This window comes from Emys orbicularis, chromosome 5, assembly GCF_028017835.1.
Source record: "Emys orbicularis isolate rEmyOrb1 chromosome 5, rEmyOrb1.hap1, whole genome shotgun sequence".
NCBI classification, from domain to species: Eukaryota; Metazoa; Chordata; order Testudines; family Emydidae; genus Emys; species Emys orbicularis.
The window spans coordinates 9,499,924-9,518,967 of NC_088687.1; the positions used below are offsets into that span (position 1 = coordinate 9,499,924).

Genomic DNA, 19,044 nt, shown 5'->3' on the forward strand with positions numbered 1-19,044 from the left:
AGTTTCGTGTGACCACTAGAGGACACCAAAATTCTGAATTGTGTGACTGGTTGGTGAGAGCAAGGGAGAGAGCAATGCAGCTGTTCAGGATGAGGTTCAGAAATGAAAGGTACACGTAAGAATTATATTTGCTTGCTTCAAATAGTATATATTAAAAAACGGAAAATACAAGGATAAAACATTTTGTTCTTTGGATTGGAACCAGGGTGCTCTTCCTCACTGTGAATATATTTATATATACACAATGAAAGAGACATGGTCCTTCTCCTGAACATGCTAAAATCTAAGTCCTGGTCTACACACAAAGTTGTACCAGTTTAACTGAAGGTGTGATTTTATACTGGTTTAATTAGATGGCTGAAACTTTGTGTGTGGGCACTCAGATCAGGTTAAACTTGGCTTGTAGTGGTTTAGCTTGCATTTATAATTTTACCGGCAACAGCTACGTTGGTATAACCAGTTCTAAACTGATATAAGGAAGTGCACGCACAAAAGTTGCACTGGTTTAAAATGATGCAAGTTGCATCACTGCAATTTGTCAGTGCCATTTGTGCAAACTGCAACAGGCACACCAGAGATGAATGACTCAGACACACAAAGCACTGGGTGACAAAGTGTGGGAACCCTCACCCAGAGAGGCAGGATTTTAAAGTTATAATATGAGCACTTGTGCCGGTGGCGTTCACAGAAGTGTAAGTGGAGGCAGGGCCGGCTCCAGCTTTTTTGCCGCCCCAAGCGGCGGAAAAAAAAAAAAAAAAGGCGCGATCGGCGGCAGCTCTACCGCGCCGCTCCACTCCTCGGCGGCAATTTGGCAGCCGGTCCTTCCCTCCAAGAGGGACTGAGGAACCCGCCACCGAATTGCCGCCGAAGACCCGGACGTGCCACCCCTTCCCATTGGCCGCCCCAAGCATCTGCTTCCTGCGCTGGGGCCTGGAGCCGGCCCTGAGTGGAGGAGGTTTTTAAAGGAAGAGAGTCTGGGATGCTTCCCACTCCTCAGGGAGGGTTCAGGCCTATGGTGAAGCAAGCATGGGAGGAGAGTGCAAAGGGAGTGCTTTAGACACGAGGTGATGGCTAAGCCCTGGTCTACACTGGGGGGTGGAGGGGAGGGGATCAATCTAAGTTACGCAACTTCAGCTACATGAATAATGTAGCTGAAGTCAACATACTTAGATCTATTCATTGCGGTGTCTTCACTGCGGTGAGTCGATGGCTGATACTCCCCCGTCGACTCCGCCTGCGCCTCTCGGCCTGGTGGAGTACAGGAGTCGACGGGAGAGCGCTTGGGGATCGATCTATCGTGTCTAGGCTAGACGCGATAAATCGACCCCCACTGGATCGATCGCTGCCCGCCGATCCAGCGGGCAGTATAGACATACCCTAAGTGGAAGGGGAATAAAAGAATATGGGAGAATAATATAACGGCAACACTGCGCTTGCATGTAGAGACAATTGCATGAATATTTACCAAGTAGCAGATCATTAATATCAGCATTTTTTTTCTTTAATTTCTTCCTTTGATTACTCAGAAAGGGATCTATGTCTAATCCTTGTCAGATTATATTACACTAACCTTTGTCATTTGTAAGAATTTACTAACCAAGTGTGGCCTGAAATATAAACATCACACATTTTACTGCTTCATTTGTATCATTTTTATTTTACATCCCATTTGCACATGTATTTCCTATAGCTCTCTGATACTGATCTAATAAAACCCTGTACATATCGGACTTTCCTCCCGTTACTTTATATACCACTGCCCTGTCCTGGATGGCATGCCAGAAAGGATTGGGGTGGCAGGGCTGGGGTGGGGTGGAGCATGTTATGTTTTTGGTGATGCAACCTGTAGCAGATATAGTCATAAAAATCCTTGTACATAAGTGCTAATGTTTCACAGGCTAGCACTAGCTTTAATTTAAAAACACAACAAAACAGACACTTGGCTTCAGGGGCGGCTCTAGGCACCAGCAAAGCAAGCACGTGCTTGGGGCAGCCCATTTGCAGGGGCGGCAGGGATCCAGCTTGGGAGCTGAGAACCAACAGGGGGCCCTGGGAGCTGTAGTTCCTTGGTTAGCTCCCTGCCTATAGAGCCAGCCCTGGAGCAGGGAAAGAACTACATTTCCCAGCATTCCCTTGGCCACTACCAACAGGAAAGAGGGGGAGGGAGTGAGGAAGCTGAGACCTCATGCTGCAGCCTGCCGTGAATGGAGAGCTGCGCTGTGAGTAGGGATTCCATATTTTAACATTCAAAAAATAGGACACTCCACGGGGAGGGAGGTAGCCCCACCCTGCCCCCATCCACTCCCTCCAACTGCCCCCCACAGAAACCCCAACCCATCCAACCCCCCTGCTCCCTGTCCCCTGATCACCCCCTCCCGGGACCCCTGCCCCAACTGCCCCCCAGGACCCCACCCCCTATCTAAGCCCCACTGGTTCTTGTCCCCAACTTCCCCCTTCCTGAGACCCCCCCCCAACTTCCCCTCTAGGACCCCACCCCCTATCTGTCCCCTGACAAACCCCTGGGACTCCCATGCCTATCCAACTGCTGCCTGTCCCCTAACTGCCCCCCGAACCCCTGACCCATCTAACCCCCCCTTCTCCCTGCCCCTGACTGCCCCCCCGAACCTCCGCCCCATCCAACCCTCCCTGCTCCCTGTCCCTTGACTGCCCCCCCGGAACCCGCTACCCCTTCTCCAACCCCCCAGCCCCCTTACCGTGCCACTCAGACCAGCGTGTCTGGCTTCGTGCAGCGCCAGACACGCTGCTGCATACATGCTGCCGTGCTCCCCTGCGGAGCCACAGGCTGCCCCCCCCCCCCCCAGGACCTGCCTTCCAGATTTGAACACTTCAAAATTCAGGAGTTCTCAAGCTCAGTTTGGGCAGCTGTTACTTCATTTCTCCCAAATCAACTATACTGATCCACTGTAACTTGCTGTAGAAAAAGTAGGATAAAATTGAGCAAGAAATGCTTCTCAGTGGTTATTAGGACTGGAATTGCTATTTTCAACAGCCATTGCCTTTTGTTTGTTTGTTTGTTTAAAAGGAAGACAGTGATATTGCATTGGCAAATTCCCCATAGAAAGAAAGAGTGGAACAAAAGAATAATAAAGGCACCTCAACTTTTCCTCATTTATGTAGGACAGTCTTATAATATGCATCCAGATATCCTCCAATCACACAAGCTGAAAATTGTTCCACTTTACTGCAGTTCTGTAACCATATGGGAACCAATCCTGTCTGTGTTCTGTGCACATCTAAAATTCCTGCTGAATGACCTGCCGTGGGAGCGAGTTACCAGTGACCCAGGGCTGCGGCGGAAGGAGGGTGCAGGTGGGGGGGGGGGGTGAGCCCAGGGCTAGGGCGGCAGGAGGTGTGTGTGTGGGGGGCAATGGTGGGGAGGTAGGGGGAACCCAGAGCTGGGGCGGCAGGGTGTGTGTGTGGGAGAGCCCAGGGCTGGGGCGGCAGGGGGGTGCGGGTCAGGGGGATGAGAGCCCAGGGATGGGGAGGCAGGGGGGTGCGGGTCAGGGGGTGAGAGCCCAGGGCTGGGGAGGCAGGGGGGTGCGGGTCAGGGGGTGAGAGCCCAGGGCTGGGGAGGCAGGGGGGTGCGGGTGGTGGGGGAGAGCCCAGGGCTGGGGCGGCAGGGGGGTGCGGCGAGGAGCCCAGGGCTGGGACGGGGGGCAGCCAAAATTTTTTTTGCTTGGGGCGGCAAAAAACCTAGAGCCGGCCCTGCTTGGCTTCATGAAAGTAAATAAAAACATCTGCTGGAAAGTCAATCAAGCAGCTGCTGAGGTAACGTAACAGAACTTTAAGGTACTGTACAGTCTTGTTTACAGCACATTAGGGTTGAGCAAATCTGCTTTGAGATAGCTGAAGGCTGGTTTGTAAGAATACTGCACTTCTGCTGATGCTGTGCAAATATCCTTTACACCACCGTGGGTGAAATTCTGTGTCGAAGCAGCTCCCTTTCAAGTTGGCTGGAGGCCAATGTGTATGCTGGAGGATTCTGTACTTGATTCCAGAGAGGACAACACAAAGTTTGGAAGCTTAGCCAAACCTCTTGGAACTGTAAAACTGGGAAATCTCTTGTGAAATTTTGAAACTCCCTACAGCAGAGTAGCTGGAAATACAATGAGGACAAGCTTTTTCCAAGCTCAGAAGCAAGATATGTTGAACTTGAACTTGTTCAAACCTTAAAAATGTTCTAAGTTCAGACAGGAGCTCAGGTTGAGTCTCAGTGTATGTAGTTCTTCCATCTCTCCCACAAATCCACCTCTTAGTTTTTGAGCTGAGTTGTGGACTATGTGGCTATGTCTTTGCAGAAATCTCTGTTGGACAACCATTATGCAAGTCAAACCTTTCTGAGATCAGTGAGAGAAAAATAAAGGCTCTAGTTTTGCCACAAAAAGTTGGAAAACTAGACTAAACCAGATTAATGTGAAATATTGGAAACAGGAAAACTTGGGCTTGGTTACTATTAAACCAAAAATGGACAATAACCAAAAGAGAATTTTTAAAATATATTTAATCACACTTGACATATAACCATTTTACCATGTTTAAATCTCTGACATAGCTTAATTTTAACAATACTATAAGGGGTCTTATCTACTTTCCTTCACTTATACAAGGTTCTCTTTGTTCTGTTCTACTGCAGCTAATAAACTCTGCTTTCATAAATAAAACACTGGCATGCAGTAAAGACAAAACCAGGCCAGACAGTTCACTAGTAGCATGTGAAGAACAATGCTTCTGTCTGGCTTGCAAGTCCCTGAGTAAGGTGGAGAGTCATGCTCCCCTCGGGTGCTTTGGTTTCTCACAGGGAAAATCTGAAGTAAATGTTGCCTTTCCCACTTCCAAAGTGAGATTATATATATAATATATATATATATATAATCACAGTTAACTCACACAATTAACTCAAAAAAATTAATCATGATTAATTGCACTGTTAAACAATAGAATACACATTGAAATTTATTAAATATTTTTGATGTTTTTCTACATTTTCAAAGATATCTATTTCAATTGCAACACAGACTACAAAATGTACAGTGCTCACTTTATATTATTTTTTATTACAAATATTTGCACTGTAAAAATGATAAACAAAAGAAACAGTATTTTTCAATTCACCTCATACAAGTACTGTAGTGCAATCTCTTTATCATGAAAGTGCAACTTACAAATGTATTTTTTTGTTACATAACTGCACTCAAAAACAAAACAATGTAAAACTTTAGAGCCTACAAGTCCACTCAGTCCTACTCCTTGTTCAGCCAATCGCTAAGAGAAACAAGTTTGTTTACATTTATGGGAGATAATGTTGCCCTCTTCTTAATTACGTCACCTGAAACTGAGAACAGGCATTCACATGGCACTGTTGTAGATGGCGTCGCAAGATATTTACGTGCCAGATGTGCTAAAGATTCATATGCCTCTTCATACTTTGGCCATCGTTCCAGAGGACATGCTTCTGTGCTGATGACGCTCGTTAAAAAAATAATGTGTTAATTAAATTTGTGACTGAACTCCTAGGGGGAGAATCGTATGTCTCCTGCTCTGTTTTACCCTCATTCTGCCATATATTTCATGTTATAGCCGTCTCGGATGATGACCCAGCATATGTTGTTCATTTTAAGAACACTTTCACTGCAGATTTGACAAAACGCAAAGAAGCTACCAATGTGAGATTTCTAAAAGTAGCTACAGCACTCAACCCAAGGTTTAAGAATCTGAAGTGCCTTCCAAAATCTGAGAGGGACGGGGTGTGGAGCATGCTTTTAGAAATCTTAAATGAGCAACACTCCGATGCAGAAACTACAGAACCCAAACCACCAAAAAAGAAAACCAACCTTCTGCTGGTGGCATCTGACTCAGATGATGAAAACGAACATGCGTCAGTCCGTACTGCTTTGGATTGTTATTGAGCAGAACCCGTCATCAGCATGGATGCATGTCCTCTGGAATGGTGGTTGAAGCATCGAGGGACATATGAATCTTTAGTGCATCTGGCATGTAAATATCTTGCGACGCCGGCTACAAAAGTGTCATGCAAACACCTGTTCTAAGTTTCAGGTGACACTGTAAACAAGAAGCAGGCAGTATTATCTTCTGCAAATGTAAACTAACTTGTTTGTCTGAGCGATTGGCTGAAGAAACTGAGGACTGAGTGGACTTGGAGGCGCTAAAGTTTTACATTGTTTTATTTTTGAATGCAGGTTTTTTTGTACATAATTCTACATTTGTAAGTTCAACTTTCATGATAAAGATATTGCACTACAGTACTTATATCAGGTGAATTGAAAAATACTATTTCTTTTGTTTTTTACAGTGCAAATATTTGTGATAAAAATAAATATAAAGCAAGCACTGTACACTTTGTATTCTATGTTGTAATTGAATTCAATATATTGAAAAATTTAGAAATATCCACAAATATTTAAATACATGGTATTCTATTATTGTTTAATCACACAATTAATCTTTTTAATAATGTGCTTAATTGTGATTTTTTTAATTGCTTGACAGCCCTAATATATATAGATATAGATAAAGATACACACACACACACACGTCACGTTCAGTATACGTTTGGGACCAGTTGGTTATGGGTTATATAAGCTGAGCTTGGACACCCATTTTGAAGGCAAAAAAAAAATTTTTTTTTCAGGTACAAGTCAGAGCCCTTGCCCTTTTAGCCACCTTCTTCTCACCTGCACTCCAGTAGTTACAGGGACAAGTACCCTGATTTGCACCTGCAGTTCAATTACAAGCCCATAAAAATAGGTGACAATTTTGCAGGCACAAAAAGGACAAGGAAGGCTGCCCTTTGGAAAATGTGGCTCATGATTTTTTAGCCACCTTATTTTATTGTATAACCTGATGTTCCTTCTGGAGATGAGAAATTCCTTCCCTCCCTTGTTCCCTATCAATAATGTGGTCAGGGCACACTGACTGAGAACACTGTTCATAGAGATCCTGATCAAAATCCCATTGGATATCTTCCTTGAGTACTGGATTTGGCCCGGAATGACATCTTAGCTGAAAAGGAGCCGCAACAGAAAAGTGCATGATTAGCAACCTTTGTCAATAAGTGAAGGTCACAGACCTGTTGGATTTGACCCAACCCTGAATATCCCAAGATATCTTTTGTAGTTTACTGGCAGAGAAAGAAAAATAATTTAAAATGACATGGCAAATCAGAATAGAAATGCCGCCATTTAAAAAGTGGAGATTCATTGCACCCATTTTGTTCAGACCAAAGTAGAATGGCTCAAGAGACAGGAAAACCTTCTCAACACTAATTAACTGTGAAAAATATCTGAAAATAAGCCAAGATTTTCAAAAAATGGGGGCCTAGAGTTAGGCTCCTGAATCCATATTTAGACACCCAAGTGAGTGGTTTGACCTATCATAAAGTGCTGAGCACCCTGCAACTCCCACCAGCTTCAGTCATCAAGGGCCACTGGGATGCTTGGGTGAGAAGATGTGGGCAGAAAAGAAAGCAGGGAACTTTGAAGAGCTCTTCAGCAGTAGGAGATTTGCAGCTTCTCTCAATCCCCATGCTGATCCTCTGTATTTTACACCACCAGCTGCTTCTCCTGGCCAACCAGAGACAGGAGGAGGAGCAACCAGACTTACTTTGGTGCCTCATGGCAGTGGTGAGTCCCAGGGGGATTTGGAGGTGGGAAGGCGAGCATTATGCACCTGGGATCCTTTACTACCAGTGTTATGCATCATGGCATTTTTTTAAAAGTGTATTATCATTTGAAGGGGTGGGTGGTAAAGTTCTCGTGCTGGGGCAGAGGAGTCATCCCCAGGGAATTTCCTTTTGAATGTCCCCTCTGGCCTATTCTTAATGTTTAAAATGACCCTTTAGTTGTAGCCTTCTGAGTCAGGATAATGGTCATCCTTGGCAGGGATAAATCCACCAGTGCAGTAGGAAGCAAAGCACCCAGGTCTTTCTTTTCAGTGAGCCGGAGGCTCAGAATTGTCCATGATATCTTTACTTAAAGCTCTAATTTATGGTGAGCATTTGTTCCCCTTTCACAAACATCTAGATGAGTGCCTGAACAAAAAGGGTGGGGGATCTTTTCCGCGATCCGATTTTCCTCCCCATTCTTTAAAAAAAATAAACTGCATTGCTATTGCACAATAAGCACCAAAATAGGATATATCGTGTGTTTGAGGCAATTCAAGAACATTGTGCAGACTGAGAGAAGTCAGCCTAGAGATACATTAATGGAGCAGCAGCATCCAACTGTAATAAAGATTTTTAAAAAATTAAAGATAATCTGTGCTTCACTGAGTCCATTGAGTTGCTATTAAAAATATACTTTATACCCGCATGACAGATTTCCCCCCCCCAGGAATCTACTTTTGGAGTCACTGAAATCCTCCTTCATCTTAGCTAGGCTCTGCCCTTAGTCCTGATTCTTGTGACTTCCCCAGACTCTGACTACCCCTTCGGACCTCTGACTGTGGGCTCTGGGGACCATTAGATTCTCTTGGGAGCTCCAAAACTCCCTCTGAAGTTTCTTCACAGCAGCCATGACCCCTCATCGTAGCCCCTGGCTTCGTCAAGAGAGCTGAAGGTGGCGTCACATCCAAGTTATGTACTCACTGGCACAGCGCTACTTACTGTTGCAGGAGAAGGCAGTGCTACCTGCCTTTGGTTCCAACAGAGTTCTGAGGTCAGCAGTGATGTTGCAGTTTAAGATTAAGTGCAGTGCCCTAGCGCCAGGACCCTGCACTGCCATGCTGTATACTCTAGTTTATCTCTAGTCCTCCTCATTCCATGTTCTGGAGCAGTGGGGGAGGCCAGGCTCTCAGCAACTGGAGGGAAATGCCCTGAGCCTTAATTGCAACCAGTGTCCTGTGATTGGTGAACTGTGCTGATAGGCTCTGAAAGGAGAAACTGTCCAGCCTTGCCTGGCTAGAATAAAAGTGGCTAAGCCTTTGGGCCCCAGTGGAGGAGGAGGAGGGTAGCAAGGCTGGGGGAATCATCAGACCTTGGGACAGGTAACTCTCCTTTCCTGGGGAAAGTACATACACTTTTTAACTAGTAAAATAAATAAATCAGCAGCTTTTTTTCATTTTGATGGGGTGCTTTCCTCTCCTCTAATAGGCCAGAGTGATTCGGAGTTTGGAGAGGAGGCAGGTGATCTCACACATTCAGTGTAAATTCACAAGGGGCTATGGCATCTCCAGCAGCGAAGCTAGCACTTGTTTTGGACAGGAATTGATGTAGGGATATATAGATTAAATGACACCTTGTAGAGTTACAGACAAGTATGACCTGCATACAGCCTGTGTAGCTTAGTCCAGTTGTGACTTCTGCTGCATTAGAGGCCAATTTTTGAGGTGATCCAGTCCCGATAGTAAGTCACTCGTGTGTAGACTCCCGGCTTATTTGGTTTAGCACATTCATCTCCCCAGCTCACTATTCCCACGAGGTACCACATTCCTCTAGAATCTGGACTAACCAGTGGGCCACCAGAGTCACCCTATGAGAGGAGGAAAAAAGAGAAAAAAGAAATTGAGTGTACCAGAAAGGAAAATATAGCTATTTTCACAGGCAATAGGGTATGGAAAGGGACAGCTTCCTTTGATGGAAGATGGGAAGAGAGCATTATTTAAAGGAACACCATCAACCTGGAACTTAGTCACTTTCCAAAAACTAAGGGTACATCTATCCCGCAAATGAAGGTATGATTGCAGCACAGGTAGGCATACCCATGTGAGTTTTAATCTAGCTGGCACGGGTAACAACAGTAGTGAAGATGTGGCGACACCAACTTCAGCATGGGCCAGCAACCAGAGTAGGTATCCGGAGTCCCTGGTGGGCTTGTACTGAGATGGCTAGTCCGCGCCGAAGCCCGTGCCACCACGTCTTCACTACTACTGTTATCCACACTAGCTAGACTAAAGCTACCATGGGCATGTCTCCCCATGCTACACTCACACCTTCATTTGCCGTGCAGATGTGCCCTACAGCACTGATTCTCAACCAGAGGTACGCATACCCCGGGGGGTACTCAGAGGTCTTCCGGGGTTACATCAACTCACTAAATATTTGCCTAATTTTACAGCAGGCTACATAAAAAGCGCTAGCAAAGTCAGTACAAACTAAAATTTCATACAGACAAGGACTTGTTTAACCTGCACTATATAAGATACACTGAAACGTAAGTACAATATTTATATTCCATTTGATTTATTTTATAATTATATGGTAAAAATGAGGAAGTCAGCAATTTGTCAGTAACAGTGTGCTGTGACACTTTTGTATTTTTATGTCTGATTTTGTAAGCAAGTAGTTTTTAAGTGGGGTGAAACTTGAGGGTACACAAGACAAATCAGACTGTTGAAAGGGGTACAGTAGTCTGGAAAGGTTGAGAGCCACTGCCCTACATGATAAGCTGTGGTTCTTTGCCAGCCAAGGAGTCCCCCTGCCAGTTTCTGTGGTTTTACAATCCCATTTCCCAATTATAATTTGTTAAGTTTCTCTCTCAACAGGGGAACCTGACTAAGGACTTGATCTGAAGCCCACTGAAATCAGAGGAAACAGTAAAACAGCTGTACACAAAGTGCTGTCAAACGTGCACAGCAAACGGAACAAGAACAATATTTTCCCCGCAATCCTTTTCCTTCTAAACAATCTTAGGTGTTACTTGTAACTATAGTAGGTCAAAACTAAGTTTTCAGTCAGAACTGTGGTTTTTAAGTTGATGACATTTCTTTAAATGTTAAACACATTAGCCTCTCTCAGATTTTAAATTCAGACACTGTGTAAATAGCATCACACATAAATCAGATTGGTCTGGGAAGTTTACGGGATTTCAGGCAAGTTAGTTCTGGTATAACAGGGAATATATTCCCTTCCCCTCCCCAACTTTACTGAAAGATATAAATGACAGCCCTTTTCTATGTGGAGTAGAATGGGAACACAGGAACTAGGTTATCTGGACTGAAGATATTTAGGCCCCAATCCTGCAAAGACTTTTGCATATAATAATTTCATGCACATTGAATTGAATGGGAATACTCATATGCATAAAGTTAAGCACATGCAGAACTCTTTGCAGGATTGGGGCCATAATGGGGAGCTGTTAAGTATTTAGACTCAACGTTTAGATGAACTTTTCAGAACCTCAATAGAAATGTTTAAAATATTGCCATGGAGACAGTTTTTGTTTGGATATGATCCTGGCAGTCTGCACGTCAAACATTGCAGCATCCCATGTACATCTTGTTGTTTTATAACAATCTTTAATTATTGTTTCAACCAGTTTTCCTGGTCCTGAAGCTGTCTCACTGCTCCGTAATGCCAAAGATCAGCCCTAGCACCTTTTAAAAAAGATAGGTACATTTGCTGCTCTCCAGACCAGAAACTGATTTTAATGAGTGATTGCACATTTTAATAAGCGATTGCTCAGCCACTTCATTCCTAAACTCCTTCAGAATTCTTGAACGGTTACTGTCTGGTCCTGGCTGCCTGCTGCTGTTGAATTTTTTAATGTTTGACACTCAGATGATGCCTCATTTTTATTATCTGGAAAAAAGCAGGTCAGGTATCACTCAGCGTCAAAGCTAGCAGAGAGATAGTACAAAGTAATTTATTCCTTATGGGACAGATTCTCATTTATACTAAGGCCACTTTATTGCACTCTAGCAGTGTAAAAGGGCCTTAAAATAGGCATAACTATAATTCATCTTAACTATGCTGTCATGACTAGCTCCAGCATAACAATTTACTCTCACATTAAGGCCCCTTTATAGAGCAGAGCCTGAATGTAAATGAGAATCAGGCCCACTTCCTAGCAGAAAACAAATCACTTGCCAACAAGAAGTCAATAGCTGCAGGGCGGGGATGGAGGAAGGCTGAGGCAGCAACACAGGGAAGCCAGGAGATGGCAATACTTGTGGGAGCTGATGGGGAGTGACAAACTGTACAGGCCATGATGGTAGATAAAGATGGGGCACAAGCCAACTTTGAATTACAGGGCTCCAGTTCCATCTTGCACTTTTGAATTTTACAAGTACTCTCCTAGTTCTGTTAATATGAGTTTTATGTGCTAAATTGCATGTAAAAACTGTTTTATTTTACAAACCTCTTTGCCAGAGTCTTGGTTGAATCAGAACCCATATAAACAAAGAACCCAGGGAAGGAGCATACACAGTATTAGTTAAGATTTGGGGATCACTATATTTAATCATTTAAAGTCATTTTCCCTACTAGTTCTCAGTATTGAGCTTAGACCTACCTGACAGGCATCTACTCCTCCTTCCAAGTATCCAGCACACAACATCCCAGGTGTGATGACCCCATCGTACACTTCTCTCCTATTGCAAGTGTTTGAGTCTATGAGTTTCACTGTTGCTTCCCGGAGAACATTAGGACTCGGGCCTGAAGGGAAAAAATGACTCTACAAATATAAATCCTTTGCACTAGCTAAGATGTGGAAGGAGCATTTAGCATCTGTTCATGGGTGAGAGTGCTGGGCTGGGCTAAGAAGAAATAGAGCTGCTCCAGCGTATACCACTTTTCATAGATTGAAGTAATATACGGGAGGAGTTGTACATACATTATAATCAACATTACTTTGTAGGAAGGGCTTGAAGGGTTCCGTGGTAAAGAGCTGTGAGTCACTGATTAAGATGGCACACTCTCATATGAGGACATAGGAGCGGTATCACTGAGGTGGGAGAGGAGGCCTACCACAGTCGATTTACTCCTGAGTACAGTACCATACAATGGAGCAGAGGCTAATAATTTCAGCAGGTGACACGGCGCCAAGATGGCTAGTTCTATGGCTAGTTTTGTTCTGACTGTGTGAACTTGAGTAAGACACCTATCTCCAGCTACGTTTGCATCTCTGCTCCACGGGTTATAATACATATCTCACAAAGGTTTTGGGAAACCCCAATCAGGGTCAGCACCCTGTTGTCATATTCACTGTACAAACACGTTGCTAGACAGTGCCTGCCACAAAGAGCTTGCAATCTCAAATGTATGGACAGAAACAGAATGTCAGACTCCTCCCCAGTTTCTGTTTCAGTGGCTGGCAGCTTTGTCTTTTTCCAACCCAACATTAGAGAGCAAGTAAATGCGGAATGTGTTTCTTATAGTTACACAAATCTATGCATTTTTAGCAAGGATTAAACAAGATGTGGCCACACCGCTGCTCTCACTTAAACAGTTAGTTGGACTCATCATTAATGTAAAACGTCAGATTTTTTTTTTTTTTTTTTTTTGCAGATGGAGGCACTCACCATCGTCGCTCAGTGCTCCCCAGCCTGTGATGACAGCGTCAGAATTATATGGGAAAATCTGAGATGGATCTGGCAGACAGACGCGATGTATGGTATTTGTAAAATCAACTCCTTTCGAGAGTTTCACGACAGCTATATCATTGTTGTGTGCTGGATAACGGTACTTTTCATGGACAATAATAGCTTTGACAAAGCGTTTCATTCTTGAAGGTCTTAAAAGAGTTCCAAAGGTAACAGTCCATAGATGTGGGTTATTTGCTCTGGAAAAGATGAAAGAACTTTGTAGATATATTTAAGCCATGGAGATAAAGGTCTCTAGACTTGGTCCAGTGTATGTAGCTCAAAACCTCACCCATACTTCCTTACAAAAGCCTTGGAAGATCTTGGTGGAATGGGGAATTGGGCCTGCACCATCCCATCTGTATTACTCACTGGCCAAATCATAAATGTGGCCAGGTAGCTTCCCAATACACAAAGCGAATTCAGCACACTACAGCAGGTAACCAGAGGTGCTTGCCTTGCCGTTTGCTGACCCTTAATCTATTCCAGTTTTTATATTGCCACACCCTTCAGAAGCAATCAGTCTTCACTGTCTCCTTGACTATTCAAAAAAGGAGTGATGGAACCATCAAATTCTAACCTCTGCTCCAGGGAACACCACACACCACTGTCCATAGAAGGAAAGGGGTAAGGTGACCTAATGGCTCAAAAAACATGTATATTTGGGCCAAGCTGTGATAGCACGAAGTCATTCCTCTTGCTCTACCTGACCTTAGGCAGAGCAGCTTCCTTTGGAGCATCTTTCAGAGCCTTTTCCTCAGGAACTATTTTCTCAAGCTTCAAAAAGAATGGTCACCGCTCTCTGCCTGAAACGCTGCAACTTTACTAGGGCCCTTCCGGGGCTTGGCATTGGTTTTGAATGGAGCACCATTTGATGTGCAGGTCAGTACATACCTCATCTTACTGCAGCCTCTTTCAGAGCTGGGAACTTACTTTCTAAAGCAGTGAGCTGCAGACAGAAGCCACGTGTTGCTGATCAGCGTTGCCCCACAACGGTGGATGTTGTTCTGCCGTAAACTCGCTTGCCACGGCCAATCCCCAAGCTCTGCGGAAGCCAACCCTCCGACTACTCTTTCTGACGTTGATGATGATTTTGATTTTGATGATCTATTCTGTCGTAACCCACAGACTGTCAAAATGGGGAGAGAGAACGTAAGTCATTTCTCAATGTACTAATTGTGCCTCTTGATGCCTCTAGGCACATGTACAAAATGTACCGTAAGATAACATGCAATTAGACCCTGTAATGACATAATGTCAAACTCAAAACAGTCCCTGATATGGAGGCTGTCCACACCCACCCCCTCAAGTAAAAGTCTGAGAGAACAGATGAGGCTTGTGGAGAGCCATGAAGTTCAACAGTCTCAGGCTTAATTGCATGACTAAGGGGAGCAAATTCTAGAGTCAAGAGCCCTCCACCCTGCACCCCGCCTCCAAGGATTGTCGGTTTGAATGTCGCAGCTGGTCTCAGTTGCTGGGATAAGGCGCCTCTCTAAGACAGATGGGACCCACACCATGTAGTATTTTACAGAAAAAGCAGCACCTTGAATTTCAGCCAGACATGACTTGGAAGACAGTGCAACATATGGAGCGTGTATGCAATGCTCTCTCAGTGAAACACTGCTATAGAAACTGGCAGCTGCAATTTGCACCAGCTGAAGTTTCCAAATGGTCCTTGAGTGTAGCCCCAAGTAGAGCACGTTGCACTAATCCAAGCCAGAAGTGACAAAGGCATGGATAACCATAGCAAGGTGTGCATCTGACAAGAAAGGTGACAAGCTCTTTGCCAAGAGGAGACAAAGACAAGATTCTTGGCTTCTGCTACTACCTGGAAATTCAGGAGTAGCTGACGGTCTGTCAGGCATAAGGCCCTCAGCTGCACCTGCTCAGTACTCCTGACACCCTAATGAGCCAGCTAGGCTGCCTGATGGACTGCCCGGCCTGATTGGCTGAGAAAGCCAGAAGGCCGGTTCTTAACCCTAGCAGCAGCAGTAGCTTGCTGGCTGCTTAACACACATGTCCACAGACTCTCTGTCTCCCTGCACTCATCTCTCCAAGCCCTCCTGCTCTGCTCTTCCACAGCTCCAGCCCAGACCCTGACCAGCCTTGCTCCTGCCCTTCCCTGACTCCTGGTAATCTGGTTCCGATCCTCGGCTCCGACTCCTGACTCCAACTCTGCCTCAACCTTTGGCTCTGTCATTCGGATTCTGACTTCAGTTTCAATCCCCAGCTCGGACTCTGACCCTGTTTTGACCCCAGACTCTGGAATTCGGCCTCCAACCACTAGGTCTGACTCCAGCTCTGACTGCCTATGACCTGGTCTCCTGACCGTTTGAGCAGCCCAAATTCTAAAACAGGGGAACTAGGCTGACAAGGGGTCCAGACCAGTGGCTAGTACAGATCCCTCCTGGCCAATCTTTCCCTGCTCCTATTTCTGCTGCGCCCGCAGTTGTTCCCCACTGACCAATGCAGAGTGGGGCTCATTATTAGCCGTCTGACTGGGGAAGCTCTGGCCTGGGCATTCCCACTCCTAGAGAAAGCAAGCCCACTCCTGGGCCAGCTTGAAGACTTCATGCATGCCGTGGCCACGATCTTCGAGCGTAAAGCTGAGACCACCCTTCGGGCGTCACAGCAGCGACCTCAGCACATTGCTAAGTATGCCACAGAGTTGCACTGCTTGGTAGCAGAGACTGAATGGAACGAGGCCGTGCAGTATTATCATTTCTGCTTCAGCCTAAATGATGACATCAAAGATGAGCTCACACGAGTGGACTCCCCACCCATTCTGGATGTCCTGATTGACCTCAGCATAAAGATTGACAGCTGCCTGATGGAACGCAGCCAAGAAAGAAGTTCAAATTCCCAGCTCCTGCCAGTCCTCCTGTCTCCAGCCCATCAACCTTCAGTGCTTTCCCCACAGCCCGAACCCATGCAGCTCAACAGAGAAAATGCAGCATCGAGCATTGGGACTATGCCTGTACTGTGGAAGACCAGGACACTTCGCATTGGGCTGCCCTGCTAAGGTCCACTCTGCACCCTGGTCAGGGAATGCCAAGCCGCAGCCCCCAGGAGGGAGTCTGGGTGGGGGTGGCGCTCTCTGCCTCTTATCGGTACCCAGCATCCGTATCTGTCTGCTGATACGCTGACAATGACCAGGTGTGTACTGACACATCTGCAACTCCCTCTGCAAGCCCGCACCCCTCCATCTCCAACGTCCACCTGGAGGCACTGGTGGATTCTGATGCCTCCGGCAACTTCATGGATCAGGACTTCGTATGAGTACATCAGATCCCCACCCAACGCAAGGACACTCCAGACTTGGTGGAATCTATTGATGGCTCGCTCATTTCATCAGGCCCAGTTACCCCCCAGACCACACCCCTGCAGGTGGTGACTCTTCGGGGTCACCAAGAAACCCTTCAGTTTGGACTTATCTGAGCACCACATTTTCCAGTTGTTCTCAGCATGCCCTGGACACTTCTTATGATCCACGCATTCATTGGCGGGCAGGCACAATACTGTTCGGCTCCCCACATTGCCAACAATTCTGTCCCTGGAATCCAAATATGGGGACCGTAGACTGGGAGCCTTCCTCGAGATTCCGAGTCTGAGCAGGTTAATCCCCAGGGAGTCTTGTTATCCACTGCAGTCCAGTCCACTGCCTCCATGTCACCATTTAAATATAAGGATTTTGCCAATATGTTCGAGAAACAGAATGCAGATGCTCTGCCACTCCATTGCAGCTGTAACTGCCCCATCAACTTTCAGCCCACTCCAATCCCCTTTGTCCGCATCTGCTTCCTTTCGGAGCCAGAACTTCAGGCTCTCCATGACTACCTCCAGGAATATCTACAAATGTGGTTTATCCATCCTTCCATGTCTCCAGCTGGGGCTCCAATTTTCTTTGTGAAGAAAAAAGATGGATCAATAAGGCCTTGTATGGACTATCGGGTGTTAAACAGAGTCACAATTCGCAATCAATGTCCTCTCCCTCTCATTAACGTGCTTTTACAAAAGACTCCGCTCTGCAAAGGTTTTTACTAAGCTGGACCTTCATGGGGCCTATAACTTTGTCCCAAATAGAGAGGGAGATGAGTGGAAGATCAACTTCCAAACGTGGTACAGACACTGAGTGCCTGGTCATGCCATTCGGCCTGTGCAATGCCCCAGAAACAATTCAGTACTTCATAAACAATATCTTCAGAGATGCGTTAGACTGCCATGTAGTCATTTATCTGGACGACATATTCATCTTTTCTGACAATCAGGCTTCTCATGATCAGCATGTCCACGGCATCCTAGACTTTGTCAATGCCATCTATATGCAAAGCCCAAAAAATGCAAGTTTGACCAGGATACAATAGAATTCTTTGGTTACATTATCTCCTCTGAGTGAATAACCAGGGACCCATGCAAGATGGCTGTCACCTCCGACTGTGCTGCACCAAAGGACACCAGTGGGGTCCAATGGTTCCTAGGCTGTGCTAACTTCTACCGGTGATTCATTGAGGGATTTTCCAGCCTAGTTGCTCCTCTGAGCACCCTTCTGTGAAAAGGAGTCCGGTTCACCTGGTCCTTGGAAACCCACGTAGTAGAGAGAGGGGAATGGTGTTTCTACTGGAAGTGGCCAGGTTTCCTGTCCAAGTGCTCACAGCCCATAAAAACCTGGAATATCTTTGAGCAACCTGATACTTCAACCAACAACAGATCCACTGGTCCCTCTTCTTCATCCAGTTTGACTTCATAGTTGCCTATTGCCCAGGAGTCAGAAATGGGAAGGCTGACGCTCTGTCCCATAAGGCTGAGTACCTGGAACAGGTGAGAAGACTCCCTCTGCGATTCTAAAGGCATCCAACTTCATCAATGGCACAGCAGACAACAGTGTAATGGAGTCAGATCAGCTCAGATGCGCCAGACTCTGGAGACTGTGGACGCCTCCTTCAGGCAAGCCCCCCGCAGGGTGGGAGGCTCAGGCGAGCCCCAGGTGGTGTCCCGTTTTCCCTTTGGGAAATATGGTCACCCTAGTAAAACCTGAAGGAATTGGGAAGATGCATCCCCCATGACAGTGCCAGGCTCTGTGTAAAGTGTAAGGTCAACTTCATTCAAGAGAAAAAGAGGAAGCTTTTTAAAGGGCCAGAAAAATAAAACACTCAGGGAATTGCCAACCATGCAGTGTTTTCACTTACAGTCACTGAAGAGGCTTTCAGCTCTCTCTCTCCTCATATCTGAAATAAACAAACAAACAGAGTGAGTTCAGCACAGCCAGGGGGTTTTAACCTATGAATGCAGCTCAAATTAGGCCCAGCCCATAGTAAATGGTGGGGTGGAGCTGAACTGCTACAGAGGAATCACTTGGAGGTGGAATATTTCCTGCTGTGCACCATTATTATATCCCCTGATGGGGTACAGCTTGGTCTCTCTCTAAGCAGCCAGCCATCTCCTATGGACCAGAGCATGGCCTGGGCACTGCAGAAGGCTCCGTATGCTCTCCCCCATCACACTCTGCAGCAGCATAAGGGTCAGACACAATCTGGCCCTGAGACTGTGAGCTCTTCATGGCACGGACCATGGCGCAGCTCCCCAGTGGGTGTAGTTTGTCAGCGTTGGCTCCGACTTCAATGGAGCTAAGACAACCTGCACCACCTGAGGAGCTGCTCCCACAGCTTCTTATTTGGACTGGGAGGTGCCTGGTACACTTTTGGAGGCTGA

At 45.8% G+C, this 19,044-nt stretch overlaps 1 protein-coding gene across 1 annotated transcript in view; it reads right to left on the reverse strand.

The window, feature by feature from the left end:
• Positions 1-9,344: 9,344 nt before the first annotated feature.
• The window catches only part of LOC135879199 (transmembrane protease serine 11C-like), a 56,237-nt gene continuing 46,537 nt past the window's right edge, over positions 9,345-19,044 (reverse strand). Inside the window, exons 6-10 of the mRNA XM_065405106.1 lie at positions 18,522-18,560; positions 14,269-14,464; positions 13,276-13,535; positions 12,267-12,409; positions 9,345-9,506 (exon numbers count right to left, since the gene is read on the reverse strand). Coding sequence (XP_065261178.1) covers positions 9,345-9,506; positions 12,267-12,409; positions 13,276-13,535; positions 14,269-14,464; positions 18,522-18,560 — 800 coding nt within the window. The remainder of the gene's footprint in view (positions 9,507-12,266; positions 12,410-13,275; positions 13,536-14,268; positions 14,465-18,521; positions 18,561-19,044) is intronic.